Below are 15,473 nucleotides of genomic sequence, written 5' to 3'. Positions count from 1 at the left end.
ATACAGTACTCAACTTCTAGCAAAATCTGTAGATAATACATGCTGGCAAAATGGCACTAAACTAACAGAGGAAACAAAAACCTTCTTAGGTTATCCAGCTTGCTTTGGAAAGGAAATGCAATAAAAATGCATCCTGTATGAGAAGTAACTATTTTCTGGTTATTTACAAGGATCTGCTAAGAAGGCTTTATGAAGTCACTGGGATCTCTGCAGAGGCACAACGTTCCAAGCCAGCCCTTTTTATCAGAAGGCCGATGCCTAAAACTGTAAATTGGAACAAAGAATTGCCTTTTCCTGAGGGAAAAAATGCTAGATGACATAGAATATTACAAGAGCAGGAACATTTAAGCACTACAAAATGCTAAAGCAACGAGGTAGAATCACACCAAATTTCTTTAATTTAAAGCATTTTATATAATAAAGGGTCAACCCTTCCTATTAAGTAAGCTACAAAGAGCTGGGAGTCTTCAGTGATTACCTTGCAGACGCAAAGAACTTCATATATAAATTGGAATAGCTGTAGCATCCTCACTGAGCAGTAGCTGGGAATTAAAACAAACAAAAAAACTGCCCATGAATCATAAATGCACACAGAAGTTCTCAGGTATTTGGGAACGCTGGGTGATTTTGAAGGACGAGTTACTATGTCTTGTCATACTCTACAACTCCCTGAAAGGAGGTTGTAGCCAGGTGGGCGTCGGTCTCTTCTCCCAGGCAACCAGCAGAAGGAAAAGAGGGCATGGGCTTAAGCTGTGCCAGGGGAAGTTTAGGTTGGATATTAGGAAGAAATTTTTTACAGAGGGAGTAATCAGACATTGGAATGGGCTGCCCAGGGAGGTGGTGGATTCACCATCCCTGGAGGTTTTTAAGATGAGACTGGATGTGGCACTTAGTGCCATGGTCTAGTAACCATGGCAGTGTTGGATCAAGGGTTGGACTTGATGATCTCAGGTCTTTTCCAACCCAGTTGATTCTACGATAATTCTATGATTCTATGGATGCTAAAAATTAAAACCAAGTTGGCCAGTTTTCAGTACACAACAACAGCCTTAGATACAATCTCTTGGCCGATGTAGAATCAAACATGGAACCAGGTATCTTACAAGTGTAATAGAAGAAGCAAAACTATTTGTTTTCATAAATACCTCATACAGTATTTTTCATAAACACTCTTTTATTATTACCTCAGTATTCAAGCTTACCTGCATTTACTTTACTAGATTTCTAAAGAAGAAAAAAAATTATTACCCCCAGCAAACCACCAAACCCTAATGTGTCCATTTCTAGACTTCCCATTTTGACGCAAGACTTGTATGGATTCACTTTATAAACAATGAGGCTGGGACCAAGTTTAGTCAGAGCACTCCATGGCCTGTTACATCCTGTTCTCCATTCTAAAACCGGCCCGTGTGTTGACCAGGCACATGCACAACTGCCTTCACTGACGCTCTGTCTCATCAGTGCCATTTTTCTGTCAACTAGTTAAAGTGGAAAATAACAGTCAAATTAAGTGTTTTGTTATAGCCAAACATCTCATTTTCTGTAATTTTTATTTCTAATAAAGATTAACAACAAAGTGCTGATGATCAAGAAATTATCTTAATTATCGGTCTTTGGGAGGATTAGGATTCTTGCGTCTTCTGTGATACCTAGAAGAAAAAAAGGGTGCAATGAATGCAAAGACTGTGGACAGTCTTTATTTTCCTGATATTTTTGCCCCCAGTAAGTGATCTGAGGTTACACGTGTAAGCAAAACACAAGATACACAAGCACTACCCATCACCACTCAGTAGATGTCATCTCTGTTGTTTGTGGAATTACATAACGTTACTCATTTCTATTGTTACATCTGCTACAAGCACACAATAATCCAATCAGTTCTACAGCTGAATAGGCACAAAGGCTGCTGTTTAGTCTTAATCCTTTGTGTGAAGTTAATTTTATTACATGGTCAGCTTTCCCTTTGGCTAAAATGATTGCTATAGAACAGACACCTGATGTTTAAAGGAGTTGAGCCAGACTGTGTGTTAAATAGTGTAGTATTTTACAGACAAACTGAAAAACAAATTCTTAACAACAAAAAATGATCCATATTTTCCTCTTAATTAAGCACTCTAAGACAAGATAGATCCTGTTTGATCCTCATTAAATGACAGCTACCCTTTGGTCATGAAAGTCCTACCATTCCATTCCTTATATCTACTCCCAAAGCACATTAATTAAAGTTTTCTGCAGACAATAAACCCTCAAAAATTTGTGTGTGTTATGTCTTCATAGTTATAAAATTAGCAGCTACCAAAATATGTAGTAACATGGACTGGGAGTAGCACAAACCAGAATGCTGCTTGTTTCCATTAGTATATCTGAATGTACATAGTTCTTCTTTAAGCTCAGTCATGCATATCTGCACCTTTCTTCCTCGATTTCTGAATACAAGGCGCACCAAGGTGCAGTTTTCACCATTTCAAATGAAAAACTTCTACTGCTCTTAAGTCTGAGAATCATCCCATTGAGGGCTTTTTTCGGAAAAGTTGTTAAGGAATAGACAATGCATGTTTCCAAGCTCTATTTGGTTATGTCCACTGAGGGTATTTTACATACTAGATTCTGTTATGTAACTTTAATAAATGACCCAAACCAGTAACTAACTAGATGGTATGAGAAATTTCAACACTGTGACAAAAGAGGCAAAGGCTACCAAACAAAGAGGCAGTGTTAAAAAAACCCTCATGAAATACAGTCTTCCATTTACACAACACTGCATTTAAAATTTTATGTAATAGTCCACATATCTTGTCTCACATGACTCATCCTAGATTCCATCTGGTCATTAAATTATTCCTGTATTTCCCTTTACTGCTAAAAGGAACAAACATTGAAAAGAAAATACTTACTGTCCCACAGGATACCAGCGATGTTTAGTTGTGTAAAACATTTTGCTGAGCTCTTCAATTGTAGGACCTCTTTTGTTCTCTAGCTCTTTTTCATTCAATCTGGATTTCAAAACTTGATCAAGGTTTTCTTCTTTATTATTCACTGGATCTGGCCGTGGTATGGGCTATAAAAACAGTAATGTATAAGTATGTCCTTTTTCTCTTTTTTTTGAGAAAGTCAAAAAGCCAGGCTACATAAGAGTAAACTGTAATGCTGTCTAACAGCTGAAACCAAAGGAATACAGAAAAATGCCTGCAATTGTACAAGCTGCCCATCCCAAATGAAACCACACCACTGTGGAGCAGATGTCTAGAAATATCTAATTACCCCAGGTGCTCCAGCTGATTACCCTACCCCTAACACCAGCATTCTTGTCATCATTATTGCTGATCTCATTCTTACAATTCACTAGCTGGATCATAAGCTTCAGTTCTACTAATACAGAAGTATCCATATTATTCCTAATTAGAATTTTATTTATAGTGACAATCATTGTTGCTAAAAAGCTTTTAGCTGATGTCTACCTTTGAGAAGAATGTCACTTCCTAATTTTTTATGCACCAGCTAAGACAAAGTTGTTTGTTTTCAACTGGAAACCTAACTACTAGCACTATTATAAATATTTTTCCTTGTTTCAGTCTTTTACACCTGTTTTTCCTGAGGAACATGCAACTGACAGATTCAAAAATACCAATATATAACTTGCACACAAAGAGTGCTACAAGGTTTTAAGTTTCAGTAGAGAATTGTCACATTGGGTACTTCAGCAACATGGCTACCAGATGCAGTATTTTACTAGCACATGAGAACTGGAAATTCAAACAAGAAGTGTACACTAGAAAAGTTTATCTAGATGTTAAATCACAACACTAGACTTACTTTCATCAGTGTAAAGAACTCACTGAAAGTACTACTGATAGATAAAAATCAGTATTTAAAGGTTTTTTTGGCTCAAGAGTGCTGAATGGAATTTAAAGTTTGAGTTGAAAACAGTAGAGGCAGCATTTCTTTATATTCTCTTGCCCAGATTGTGGCATATGTGCACTATAATCTGCATTCTGATCATCCTCTTTGAGTAGTTCATAGACAGACACTAGTTTTCTCTGCAGTGCCCAAGTATCTGAGTGCCCTGTTTAGTTCTATTTGAGTTACTATGTGCTGTGATATCTGAGCTTTTCTTACTCTGCAACTTTCCCTCAATTCAACTAAGTTCCTCCTTGTGGCAGCAGCTGTATTCATCATTCACTTACTTCACAGACATGTTGATCACATATTAAAAAGTATCTCAGTATTTCAAATTAAAAAAGATGCCCTAAAGACTCAAACCTATGAACTAATAAATGCCTTTACAAGAGTAAGAAATATAAATGTGTACATTTGCACATACTTTTGTATGCTCATATGGAATCTCAAGCGAAGGGTGGTAGCAGACAATTGTCTTCAAATCTGATGTCACTGCAAGTTCCACTTTGCTATGAAAATAAAACAAACTTATAATTTTCAGAAATGCTGAACAACTGAGCAGCCCAAGTCCTAAAGAAAACTGGATTTGACCCTGCATTTATGAATTCTTAATAATCTTCTATATAAAATAAGGGTCACAAGTATTTGATCTGAACTTCCAATTTTTTGTTCCCCCAGTCATCTTCATCTTTCTTTGTGAATGGAGAGGGAAAAAGAGCTAAAGAAAGTATTAAAAAAAGCTGGAAATATGGGTTGGACAAGAAGTCTTTAATAGTTGCATATACAACTCTAAACAGATGGGGATAATGACCTCTAGGACAACATGCCTTTATAAGAAATATGGCACCTACAATGAAAAAATTGGAAACAAAGCTCTGTTTGGGGTTCCAACTTTTCTATTTGGTAAAAGATGATGAACGAGATGTCCTACTGAGAATTTCTTTGCATGAATATGGCTTTTGTCACCTTCCTTCCCCTTCCCATGACACATTAAGCTTCCTAAAACCATGGATGACATGGATTCTGTGTTTCTCACTATATTTGTATCGTCTTTTCCCATTTCTACTCAAGTTTCCCACGCAGCAGCACAAATATACTGGGACTTTGTCTTAACAATGAGCACCAATGGAAATGACTACTCTAAGCTACTTTTGCTCTTCTGCAAGCAAAACTGCAGGGGTACTGGGGTCATCAACATGCTGATGTTGATATCATCAGAATGGGTCCTGTGTAATTTTTCATTACACTTTTTGAAATATTAACTTCACTTTCATTATTACTATTGGAATCAGTACTTTAGCTAAAATTATTACATATATCCAATACTAGCAGAAAATGACAGCATTATACGACAACTTCATGACAGAGAAAGTAGCCCTGGAATACACAATACATGAAAAGGCCACACATCAAAGCATGTTTACATACCAGTTGTAGTCTTCAGGGAGAACCGAGTATGTAGATTTATGGCAAGCATGATACACAGCTCCCTCTGCAACAAGAACCCAAGTAAGGAACACTGATGTAAAATCAAGCAGAGCTGTGCTCATTTAAGAATGTTTATGTTTTCAATTTTCATTCTGTTTCAAGTCCTAATCAGGATTATAATCCTACACAGTTAGACACCCAAATGCTGTCTAAATAGGAATTCACTTTACTATACAGATTTCTAATGCAATCAAAAAACCCACAGTATCCAGGTACCTATGACCTATACCTACCTTCCCAATTGTATTGTTTTCCTAAGAAAAGTCACAGTATGAACAAAATAGCTACAGAGTTATTAGAGAGTATTCTTACATATATATATATATATATATATGCAAAGAACATTAACATATGACTTTCAGGGAAGATCATAATTTCATTCATAGCAACATTATTATCAAAATCAGGGGCTCTGACTGGATATGCAGAGAAATGCTTTCCTAATGAGGACAGCCAACAGTGGGACTGGAGTGCAGCAGGTTTGTGCAGCCTCTGTCCTTGGAGAATTCAAAGACTCAGCAAGCCCTGAGCAACCCAATGTGTTTGCAGAGCTGACCCTTCTTTAAGGAGGAGCTTGGACCACAAATCACTCAAAGTTCCTTCCTCATGGTTTGATTTACATTTTTTTTATAGAATCACAGAATTATTTAGATTGGAAAAGACTTTTAAGGTCAGAGTCCAAATGCAAACTTAGCGTAAAGTGTTAAACAGTAACAGTCCCTTACATAGGAATCATGCTATAGGCATCTTGCCTTTCACAAGTTATTAAGTTGTCTTAGTTATTGAGAAGTTGAGTTCTGGTATACTGTAAATAGTTTGCATTTCTTACTAAGATTTCTTTCCCTTCCTTGCCCACTAACCTCTAAAATGTAACATGTCCATTATATTTACTCAATTACTGTCTTTTCTACCACCTTTACTATCTCTCCTATGTCTTTCTATTGACAACTAAAACATAGACAAAAATCTAAGAAATAGTACTGCCTGTTTCTACTTATTCTAATAGTGTTTATGTTAAGTAATGAGATTTTACTGTAGCCTTTTCTCACCACTTTTTATAAGTCTGAAAAAATAAATTTAAATCTTCAATGATAATCAGTGGTAAGAGGGGTGGTATTTACAAGCTAATAAGTTAGAGGAGTATCCTATGTGAACCATGAAAGCTTCAAAAGGAAAAAAAAAACCCAGATCAAGATGTCCTTTAATTATTAGCAGAGAGCACAGACTATCAGGCTTCACTGTATTCAAATAGAAAAGTCACTTCCATGCTTCCATTACTTTAAACAGTACAGGAGAGGCTCTCAAAGAACAAATTTTAATATAGGACTTCTACAATTTATCGCTACTTACTGTGCAGCGGGGCCGGCTTACAGGGTGCTACTGAACGCATCCAAAAGAGGCTGGACCATGCAGTTCTAAGAGACAGTGCCATGTGGACAGCAGAGAGGAAACCAGTCCGGGACTCGATGGAACTCAAAGAGACACGTATCCTTTTTCTCTGCAGAACACTCTTTGAAAGAAACCAGTTTCATAACTGTTCAGGATACAGAAGACTAACAATTAAATTTATTGAAAATCTTAAGGATAAATAAAATCTGTGCAATACATTCTTCATTATTTGTCAATTATTTAGAGTTCCTTATTATTTATGGTACTGGTACCTGCCTTTTTAACAGTCAAAAGCAGTACAAGACTTTATTTACTGAGAGGTAGTCTTTGAAAACATTAACTTTTTAAAAAAGTTTCCAATCTTGGGTCTTCTCACAGGTTTTTCTAATGGTACTCACTCACCTAAAATTTGATCCTTCCTTCTGCACACTCCATAGAATTATTCCTGAAACACGTTCTTCTTGTTCACAATGTAAATACCATCACCCAGTATAAAAATAGAAGTACTTATAAATAACACCTGCTGTAGTTAACAAACTGTCTAAATGAAGTCAGATGGTTTCATCCATCTCAAAAGCAATACACCTAGAAACCAAGAAACACCGTTTAGAATACCGTAAATATTACCCCAGACTTCACAGAAGCAGAAAGACATCTTATGTTTTCATTGTCTACTGAGAAAAAAAAACCTGCTTCAAAGAGAAATTTATTACGATGCTTAAAAAACCACAACTGGAGACAGTTTAAAGACACAGGACACGTGTGCCAGCAATGCGCGGAAACACGAAACCTGACACTTTTATAATTAAAGAAAATATTTAACTTAAAAATAAATAAATCAGTAATCCGTCAAAGCAAGCAAAAGAGTCCCCGTTATGAAACCCCGAGTGTGACCCCCGGCGGTTCGGCCCCTCAAAGCCCAGGGCCTCTCGCCCGGCCCTGCCCGGCGCTCACCTGCGCGGCACCGCCCGCTGCCCGCGCCCGCCCCGCCGGCGGAAGCGGCACCGCCCTCCCGCCCTCCCGCTCTCCTTCCCGTTCCGGCTCCGGCGGCTCGTCCCGCGGCACGCCGGGACACGTAGTGCGGGCCGGCCGGCCAGGAGGGCCCGACACCTACAGTGGTACTGATACCGATACCGACACCACCTCCTGCTCCTTCAGCCCTCAGCACTGCCCCGGCCGTGGCCGCAAGCCCCGAGCCGCTTCATAATATGGTGGAGGGAAGGGTAGACCGGGCCGGGCCGGGCCAGGGGGAGCAACGCGGACACAGAGTAACAGAATTACGTTAGAAAAGGCCTCCGAGACCATCGAGTCCAACCTGTGACCGATCTGCACTTAGACAACTAGACCGTGGCACAAAGTGTCGTTTCTTGAACGCCTCCAGGGATGGAGACTCCACCACCTCCCTGGGCAGTCCAGTCCAATGTTGACAACCCTTTCAGAGAAGAAGTTTCTCCCGATGTTCAACCTGAACCTCCCCTGGCACAGCTGGAGGCCATTTCCTCTCGTCCTGTTGTCCACAAAAATGAGATTCGTTAGCCAGTGTGCAGCAAGCCACTAATAACACACTGCGGACAACGCTGTCACTAGTTGCTTGGCAGAAGGGTCTGCCCCCATCTGGCTACAACCTCCTTTCAGGTGGTTGTAGAGAGCTCTAAGGTCACCCCCAAGGCTCCTTTTCTCCAGGCACCCCAGTTAACTCAGCCTCTCCTCCTAGGATTTACCCTGTAGACCTGTCACAAAACACCTGCCGCTCGCCCTCAGTGCTCTCTGGTGGTCCCTGTACTGAGTGGGCTTCAGGGGCTCAGAAACCCGTAGCAGAGGCACTGGGGCACCCTGGCATCAGCAGCAGCTGTTCAGCTGGGGGAGAGGGCACAAAGCCCCAGCAAGATGCAGCAGTGCAACTGCCAGTCCCAGGAATGTGCCATAGTCTTATGTTACCTGCAAAACAACCCCCTCTGATCCCATAATTTGAAGGGACACCTCTAACATTATTGGTTATTTTCACAAGCTTGCGAGCATAGCCTGCTTGCTTTCTGTGTTAAATTACACAACAGCAGCTCCCTCTGTTCAGCCTGCCAAACCCTCGCAGTACCTGTAATACCTTTCCTCAGGGAACGCCTGAGTTTATGTAGATGAAATAGAATGTTTCCAATATTTAAGGCATGCTGAAAATTCACCTGAATACCCCAGGCACATTGCTGTTCTGGGGCTACTTGCTTTGCTTCTTTTGAAGACTGAGTCAAAAAGCATTTCAAAGATAAAATTATATTTACACAACATTGATAAAAGACAAGAAGAAGATACAAAAATCAATTATCTGATCTGCAGTTTTAGTATCTGAAATGGCTCCAGCACTGTAAGCTTTCGAACGTCCATAAAACCTCTCTAATTCACATCTGTAGATTCTGTCTCTATTCCTTTCACAGCATTACTCTTTTAGAAGCTCTTAGATAATGCCTTTTAAAAGGCTGCAACCTTTTCCAGATATCTTCAAACCATTGCATCTTTTCTGATCACTGGCTGTGGTACTGCAATTTCATGTCATCATCGGTGGAAGCCTCACAATTTCAGTCACGTCTAACTTGATTCTGTAGCTGCAGAGTTGTAGTTACGCTAATAACTTCCAGAAGTATAACAGAAGTATAGCCAGAAATCACTAGTCAATAGCTGATCATTCCCATTAGCACTAGCAAAGGTTTCTCTGTGAGTCTTTTTCCTTACAGTAGAAGATGGAAGACATCCATTTTGGAGCTTCTTGCAATAGTAGATCATAGAATCAATCCTTAGAAAAAGGGACTAGAGGTGGGCCAAAATGTTTTACATACTACTTGGAGAGATGCAACCAAGGTGGGAGATAACAACTCCATTGTAAGACTCCTCCAGATTTGTGGAGATCAACTCACTTTGTCATTCCATCAAGTTTCTTGCAGTGTGCAGCTACAAAGGTGTCTGATCTGGATCAAGCACTGAACAGAAGCAATACAGTTTTATGTATCTTCTGTTGTGCACTGGCTCATGATTCCCACAAGGAAGTCCTTGTACTAGGATGAGGGCCACCCTTGGATAAAGGACAGCCTTTTGAAGCTGAATACAAGCAAGACAGTGGACAAATAAAACATGTTGAGGATTTTAAACTCAAGGACAGTGTTGAAAAAAAATTAAATGGTTATAAACTGTGTGAAATAAATGCTCTCTGGAAATTAAAAGTTAGGAATGAAACTTCATTTAAGGAGTGAGCTTCAGGAACATCTTGTCCATAGGCATAATGGGGATAAACGGAGGTATTTCAAAGTCACTCTCACCAGGAGCAGTTTGTGACAACAACAGACTGACTGGTTCAGGATTCTTGCCTTTCTCCTGGTTGGCTGCAGTGTGACACCCCTGTATGCAAATGCACCTTGCAGTGGTCCCTTAGCACAGAACCCAGTCTGTCATGTGTGCTGTGTGTGTGTTTGTGTGTGAACCTGGGACACAAGCACATTAAGCCTTGGTCTAGTTTCCTAGGAAATACTAAATAAACTTAAGGCTTCTCTGACTTCCCTTGGAGGTGCTCATGACTTAGTTGTCATAGCTTCTTTAAAAGATTGCCTAAACACAGTCATGATGAGGACTGTGGTTGACACCGCCGATTCTTAGAGGCTTTTTCAAACCAATATTGTTCACCCATCCAGGAGACAAAAATTCTTTGCTGTTGAGTGGAAACCTTGAAATGAACTCCTTTCACAACTGGAGATGACTGAAAATCACACCTGTTTCTTTCTGCAGTGTGAGACACTTTTTTTTTAATCTCCTCTATATTGAGCAGCAACTGTTAAAAAAAAAAAATTAAAAACCTCTCGCTAGCCCCTTAAAAATGGTCTCCCAATAAAAACAACTAAATTTCAATATGCTTGAGTACGTTAGTCATGATTGCAATATAAGAAGACTTCTGTGGTACTCCTACATTACTGTTTCCTAATCAATTTATTTGCTTTAATCAAGACAATTTTTTTACTCTTCAGAGCCATATGTACTTCCTGAGGACTGCATATAGGCACAGAGTTGCAGATATGTGTGCTCTCAAGTTTGAAAAAGTAGAGTTTCTAATGTTACTGATGAAAGTGGCCAACAAGTCTTCTAATGGTGGGATTTTTTAGGCTGGTAGTATTGAGTCGTTAATGGCTTAATCAATGAGATTGTGAAGATCAACAAAAGCTCTTCAATTTGAAGCTACAGCCTGTACTGCTTCTTTTCAATCATTATATTTTTTTTCCACATAACAAATGCTAGGTGGTTCTCTGGGGGGAATTTCTGATTCCAGACAGGAGGGCAGCCACCAGGAGAATTACCACATCGTTAGTCTTCTCTTTCATATTGCTGCAATGGAATATCACTTGCAAAGTTCATCAGAGATTGCTAACAATCTTCTGTCCCTTATGTGAACTCATCGAGAACACTTGACAGCCCTCTGAAATCTTGATTCATAAAACAGCCTTTGGATTTCCCAGATATCCTTATTGCATAATTAGTTTTAAATTAGAGGTAACCTATGGGTATTTCTGTAAGGATTTTATTCCAGAAACATGTGCTTTTAACAGCAAATCTTGCAATTTAAATCCTACTTCTAAAAGGTTGCAATTGAAGATACTGCAGAACTTTATTTTTATTTTTAAAAAAACGAACCACATACGCTGTTAGGCTTTCAGGCTATTTTTAGGTGGTTTCTATAAAAAGATTTTTTAGGAGATAGTAGATGAGGTCTACCCCCTCCCTGACACATGATGTTCTGCGAGTCTATTCTTAGCAGCATGTTCTGACAGATCACAACTTTCTGGTAGGGAGATAGGAATTGCTTAAGGAGAGCTCAGAAGTATGACTACACACTTCTCCAGCATGTCTGGAGATGGGTTATTAATAACTGCCAACGGCCTGGCTTGCTTCAGCAGGCTGTAGACAGAGGAGGGGGAGTTGCTCAGTCTGCACTGGCTCAGCAGAAAGGAGGTTGTTCTCTCTGTTACCTGTGGAGATACTGTGGAGGTGCTAAGGGTGAGTTCCAGACCTCTGGGACTTCATGTCTTTGAAAATCTGGCAAGTTTGGTTTCTAGGTTGCTCTCTCACTGAAGATAAACCATTAACCTGCTCTTACTCAGTCACAAGTTTCTCCAGGAAATGCTCTAACTGATCAGACTTTTGCAATAGTTAGGCAACAAACACCATGTAGTAATGAGGTCAGGACTATGTTGGTTGCCTCTGTTTTAGAAGAAAAAATTTATAAATCAGAGATGGCATCTGGACTGGTTTTGTGTGAGCAGTTGCACACACACACATAGTTCAATTAAATTTTATGCCTCTATTCAAGCAGCCACTTCATGAAAAAAATCTAAAGTTATTTGCCACAGTGAAGGTGCCTAATCACAGCATCCCATTTTGATGTTCTAAGTTGGTAAAACATATAACTAGTGGGGTGCAGTTTTTTTGCCCAGTACAGTTTCACTTAGCCCTGCCATTTAGGATAACTCAGAAATTGTCCAGTGACACTTTAAATTAGTGCTAAGTGAAAAACACTGCACTTCTGTGCCTCAGTTTCCCCATTTGTACATAGGGATCATAGCAACTCTTGTAAAATACTCTGGGGATTAGTGAACGTTTTTAATATAAAATCTAGATGTTACCGTGAGAATTCATTCATACACATATACATACATCTGGTTTTTGCTGTAGAACAGATTTTCTGCAATACTTGACAAAAATAGAGAAATGCTTTTATGCACAAATAAAGAATCCAGAGTCTGAAATAGAGTTGTAATTGCAATAAGACTTCTATAAGATTGCAAAGAGGGATAGGAGGAGGAAGTGAGATAGTCAGTCACAGGCTCAGTCGGCCTGGGTGCACCCACTAAGTGAGTAACTCCATGACAGCAAAAGCTGTCACAGGAAGATGGTCAGAAGCTGTATTGAATTGTTCTGGGAGTATTAATTGCCTAATTGCAATTACTTCTTTACCTTTCCGCCTACAGTGGCATTATAGAGCACTTTGTTGGTGAATAAACTGGTTGCCTAACTATTCTCAGAACCACTGTAATCCCAGAACAATGTGATGATCATGGATTTGTGGGAGGAGTATTGTTCTCTCCATCCTGGCCTTCACAGAGGTGTGGTGGGACAGGATCAGCTCAGCCAACAGAACAGGTCACTGCTGTGGAAGGGGGCAATCCTACATCTACCACCTCTCACTCTGTTTCCTGCTGCTCCTCTTGTGCCAGCACTGATGCCCCAGTGAGCTGGTCAGAAAGGTAACATAGCCAAAGAAACCCCAAACCAAACAAACTCCTGTACTCCAACAGACCCATATGAATGGCAGAAGGGGATCAGGAATATAAGGCAGGGAAAGACGGCAGGAGCTCAGTGTTGTCTGCGGCTTCTCCAAAAGGCTAAGAGGCATCCAAAGATGTGTTAATAACTCATGTGTACTACAAAGGGCAATTTCACTCCCACTTGTGTTACTTTTTGTTGTCAATGGTGCTTGCCAGACCCCCTGTAAGCCAAACCAATTCACTGATACAGCAGAAGACCAGACTGAAGGGCTGGTTTTCAGCCAAGTTAGTGCATTGCATCAGCTCAAAAGAACAGTGGGGGAAATGCTGTGCGAGAGAAAGGAGGGTGGAACCAGTGAGATGGGAAAGGGAAGTAAGAAGACCTCTTTTTAACAGATTGACTCAGCTGTTTGGTATAACTTGACCTCAAATATGTGGTTTCACACTATCCCTAATGCAGGGAATTATACACAGCCCCTTTCTTACCCCCTCAGGTATGAGTTCTTGTACATTTGCTTGTGCTTCACCTGCATAGCTGTGTGACTGCCTGTGGTTCACAGCAGCTCACTGCTCATCCAGGAACTATTTGTGCTTTTGATCAGCTCACCTTGGGTGAGATCATGGTGAGAGCTGAGGGAGCAGTGGTGTGTGGCAGATAAGAAGGGCAGAAGCCCTCTTTAGCAGTAATGTAAATGCAAAGTGATGTAACCTTGACGTGAAACTACACACACTCAGTAACCACTGTGGAGGCAGGCCTAGGCTGTAGGAATGAACTGTCATTTGAATGGGGACTACAGGTGACACCAATCTGACTGAACATTGTACCTAAATTTCCACTGAAAAGCAAATATAAATGTTGCTTTATAAAACCAACCAGTAGTGTGACAATACTACTTTTCTAAAAAGAACCTGCATCTTCAGGCATTCTGAACTCCGAAGCAAAGCATCAGGGAGCAGCAAGAGTAGCACTGCTCGCTCAGGGCAGGTGAGCCAGAAGCCAAGGGCACCCCAAGGTGAGCCGAGCAGTGACTTCAATGAGGAGCAGCCCCACTGCACCAGAGGCCAGTGAGCAGAACAGTTTGTTTCCTGCAGCGGGGCCTGTCGATGGTCCAGGGATCATCAGGCAGGACACAGGAACAGGCTGGGTCTGAAGCTGGTTCAGGAGCCCCAGACAGTCAGGCAGGCACAGCTGAGGTGCAGCTCAGGAAGGACTCTACCCAGGCTCATAGGAGGGTGAGGGTGGATGCCCTTGTTTAGGCTGTCACAGCAATTACCGTCTATTTGTGCACTCAGTGCCTTGACATAAAGCTCTGTCTTCAAAATAGTATCTAACAAAGCCTTTACCAACCATCCAGAGTCCTGTCTTATATCTTGGAACTGTTTGACAGCATATATCTGAGAAAATACAGCATATGACATTTCCAGATTTGCTCACATTCTGGCTGATGTGCAGGATTTATTTCAGGATATTAAGGGAGCAAACAGTTAGCAATCACCAGTGCTAAAAGAGCATCAGATAGAATTCCAGGCAATGAGTCTAAGGAAAGATTTGAATTTAATTTAAACCAACATATAGTATCTAAACCTTTCAGCCTAGCAAAAGAAAAATACCAGGTTGAGTCAGGAAGGGCAGCTGTCTAAATGAGGATGCATGACTTCATTAATTACAATAGTTGGGATGAAAGAAGTATTTTTTCCATCAAATCTTTATTTTACATGAACAAAAAAAAAAGGGATTGCTGAAATAATCTGGAAGTTTTGACAAACTACACTTGTAGCACTGTGGACATCTAGTTTTTTGCATCTACTTTTTCTTCTCTCCTTTTCTCCTCTCTGTCGTCCTTCCCATGCCCTCCAAGAAACTTTACAATTTTTAGGTGGTTTTGGTGGCACTGTCTTATTTTTAATCGTACATTTGAAAAACTCTGTGGGTAAAGAATCCCTGTACCATACTGCTCAAAATAAATAATCCAGCAGAGAAGAATAAATACATTTTAACAACAACATTGCACTCCAGAACAGGAGTGATGAAGTACTGATCTATACAGGGAAGCAGAAAGCAAAAGCATGCTAAGCTGGATCACCTGCGGTGCTTCTCCAAGGAAATCTTCCAAGACACATGCCAAATGGAGGATATGCACACAGAGCGATGCAGGCTGTGGTCCAGAACACAGTTACGGTGGCAGTAATGGATGAGTGGAAAATCCTGAAGGACAGGTGTGGACACTGGAAGGTCATTGGGTTGGTAAGGCACCCGGAGGATTCAAGAATTCTATGGGGTGTGGCTAGCTTGAGGAGAAGAGTCTCTCCTGGCACTTACATGCCTTGTTCCAGCTCTGATTCAGAGGATTAAGTTGACTCCTTTGGGAATTTGAGAATGCTACAAAAGGACAATTTTTACTACAG

General features: G+C 40.4%; 1 protein-coding gene across 6 annotated transcripts; it reads right to left on the bottom strand.

Moving 5' to 3' along the window:
* Window positions 1-1,156: 1,156 nt before the first annotated feature.
* MRPL42 (mitochondrial ribosomal protein L42) lies at window positions 1,157-7,784 on the bottom strand. Of its 6 annotated transcripts, none has more exons than XM_017804561.1 (7): window positions 7,729-7,784; window positions 7,173-7,359; window positions 6,736-6,919; window positions 5,326-5,389; window positions 4,322-4,406; window positions 2,895-3,058; window positions 1,157-1,649 (listed from the first exon to the last, which is right to left on the bottom strand). In XM_017804561.1, the coding sequence occupies exons 3-7, from the start codon at window positions 6,815-6,817 to the stop codon at window positions 1,604-1,606; spliced, it is 441 nt and encodes a 146-aa protein (XP_017660050.1). In that variant the 5' UTR covers window positions 6,818-6,919; window positions 7,173-7,359; window positions 7,729-7,784; the 3' UTR covers window positions 1,157-1,603. The 6 variants fall into 6 exon arrangements, with proteins under 6 accessions (XP_017660050.1, XP_017660053.1, XP_017660049.1 ...); XM_017804564.1 differs by having other exon boundaries at window positions 6,736-6,895; XM_017804560.1 differs by having other exon boundaries at window positions 7,177-7,359.
* Window positions 7,785-15,473: the final 7,689 nt, after the last annotated feature.

Source organism: Lepidothrix coronata, unplaced genomic scaffold, assembly GCF_001604755.1.
Source record: "Lepidothrix coronata isolate B3197 unplaced genomic scaffold, Lepidothrix_coronata-1.0 Scaffold9, whole genome shotgun sequence".
In the NCBI taxonomy this organism is placed as follows: Eukaryota; Metazoa; Chordata; class Aves; order Passeriformes; family Pipridae; genus Lepidothrix; species Lepidothrix coronata.
Note: the sequence above shows the minus strand (reverse complement) of the source record. Positions and strands in the feature narration are given on the sequence as shown.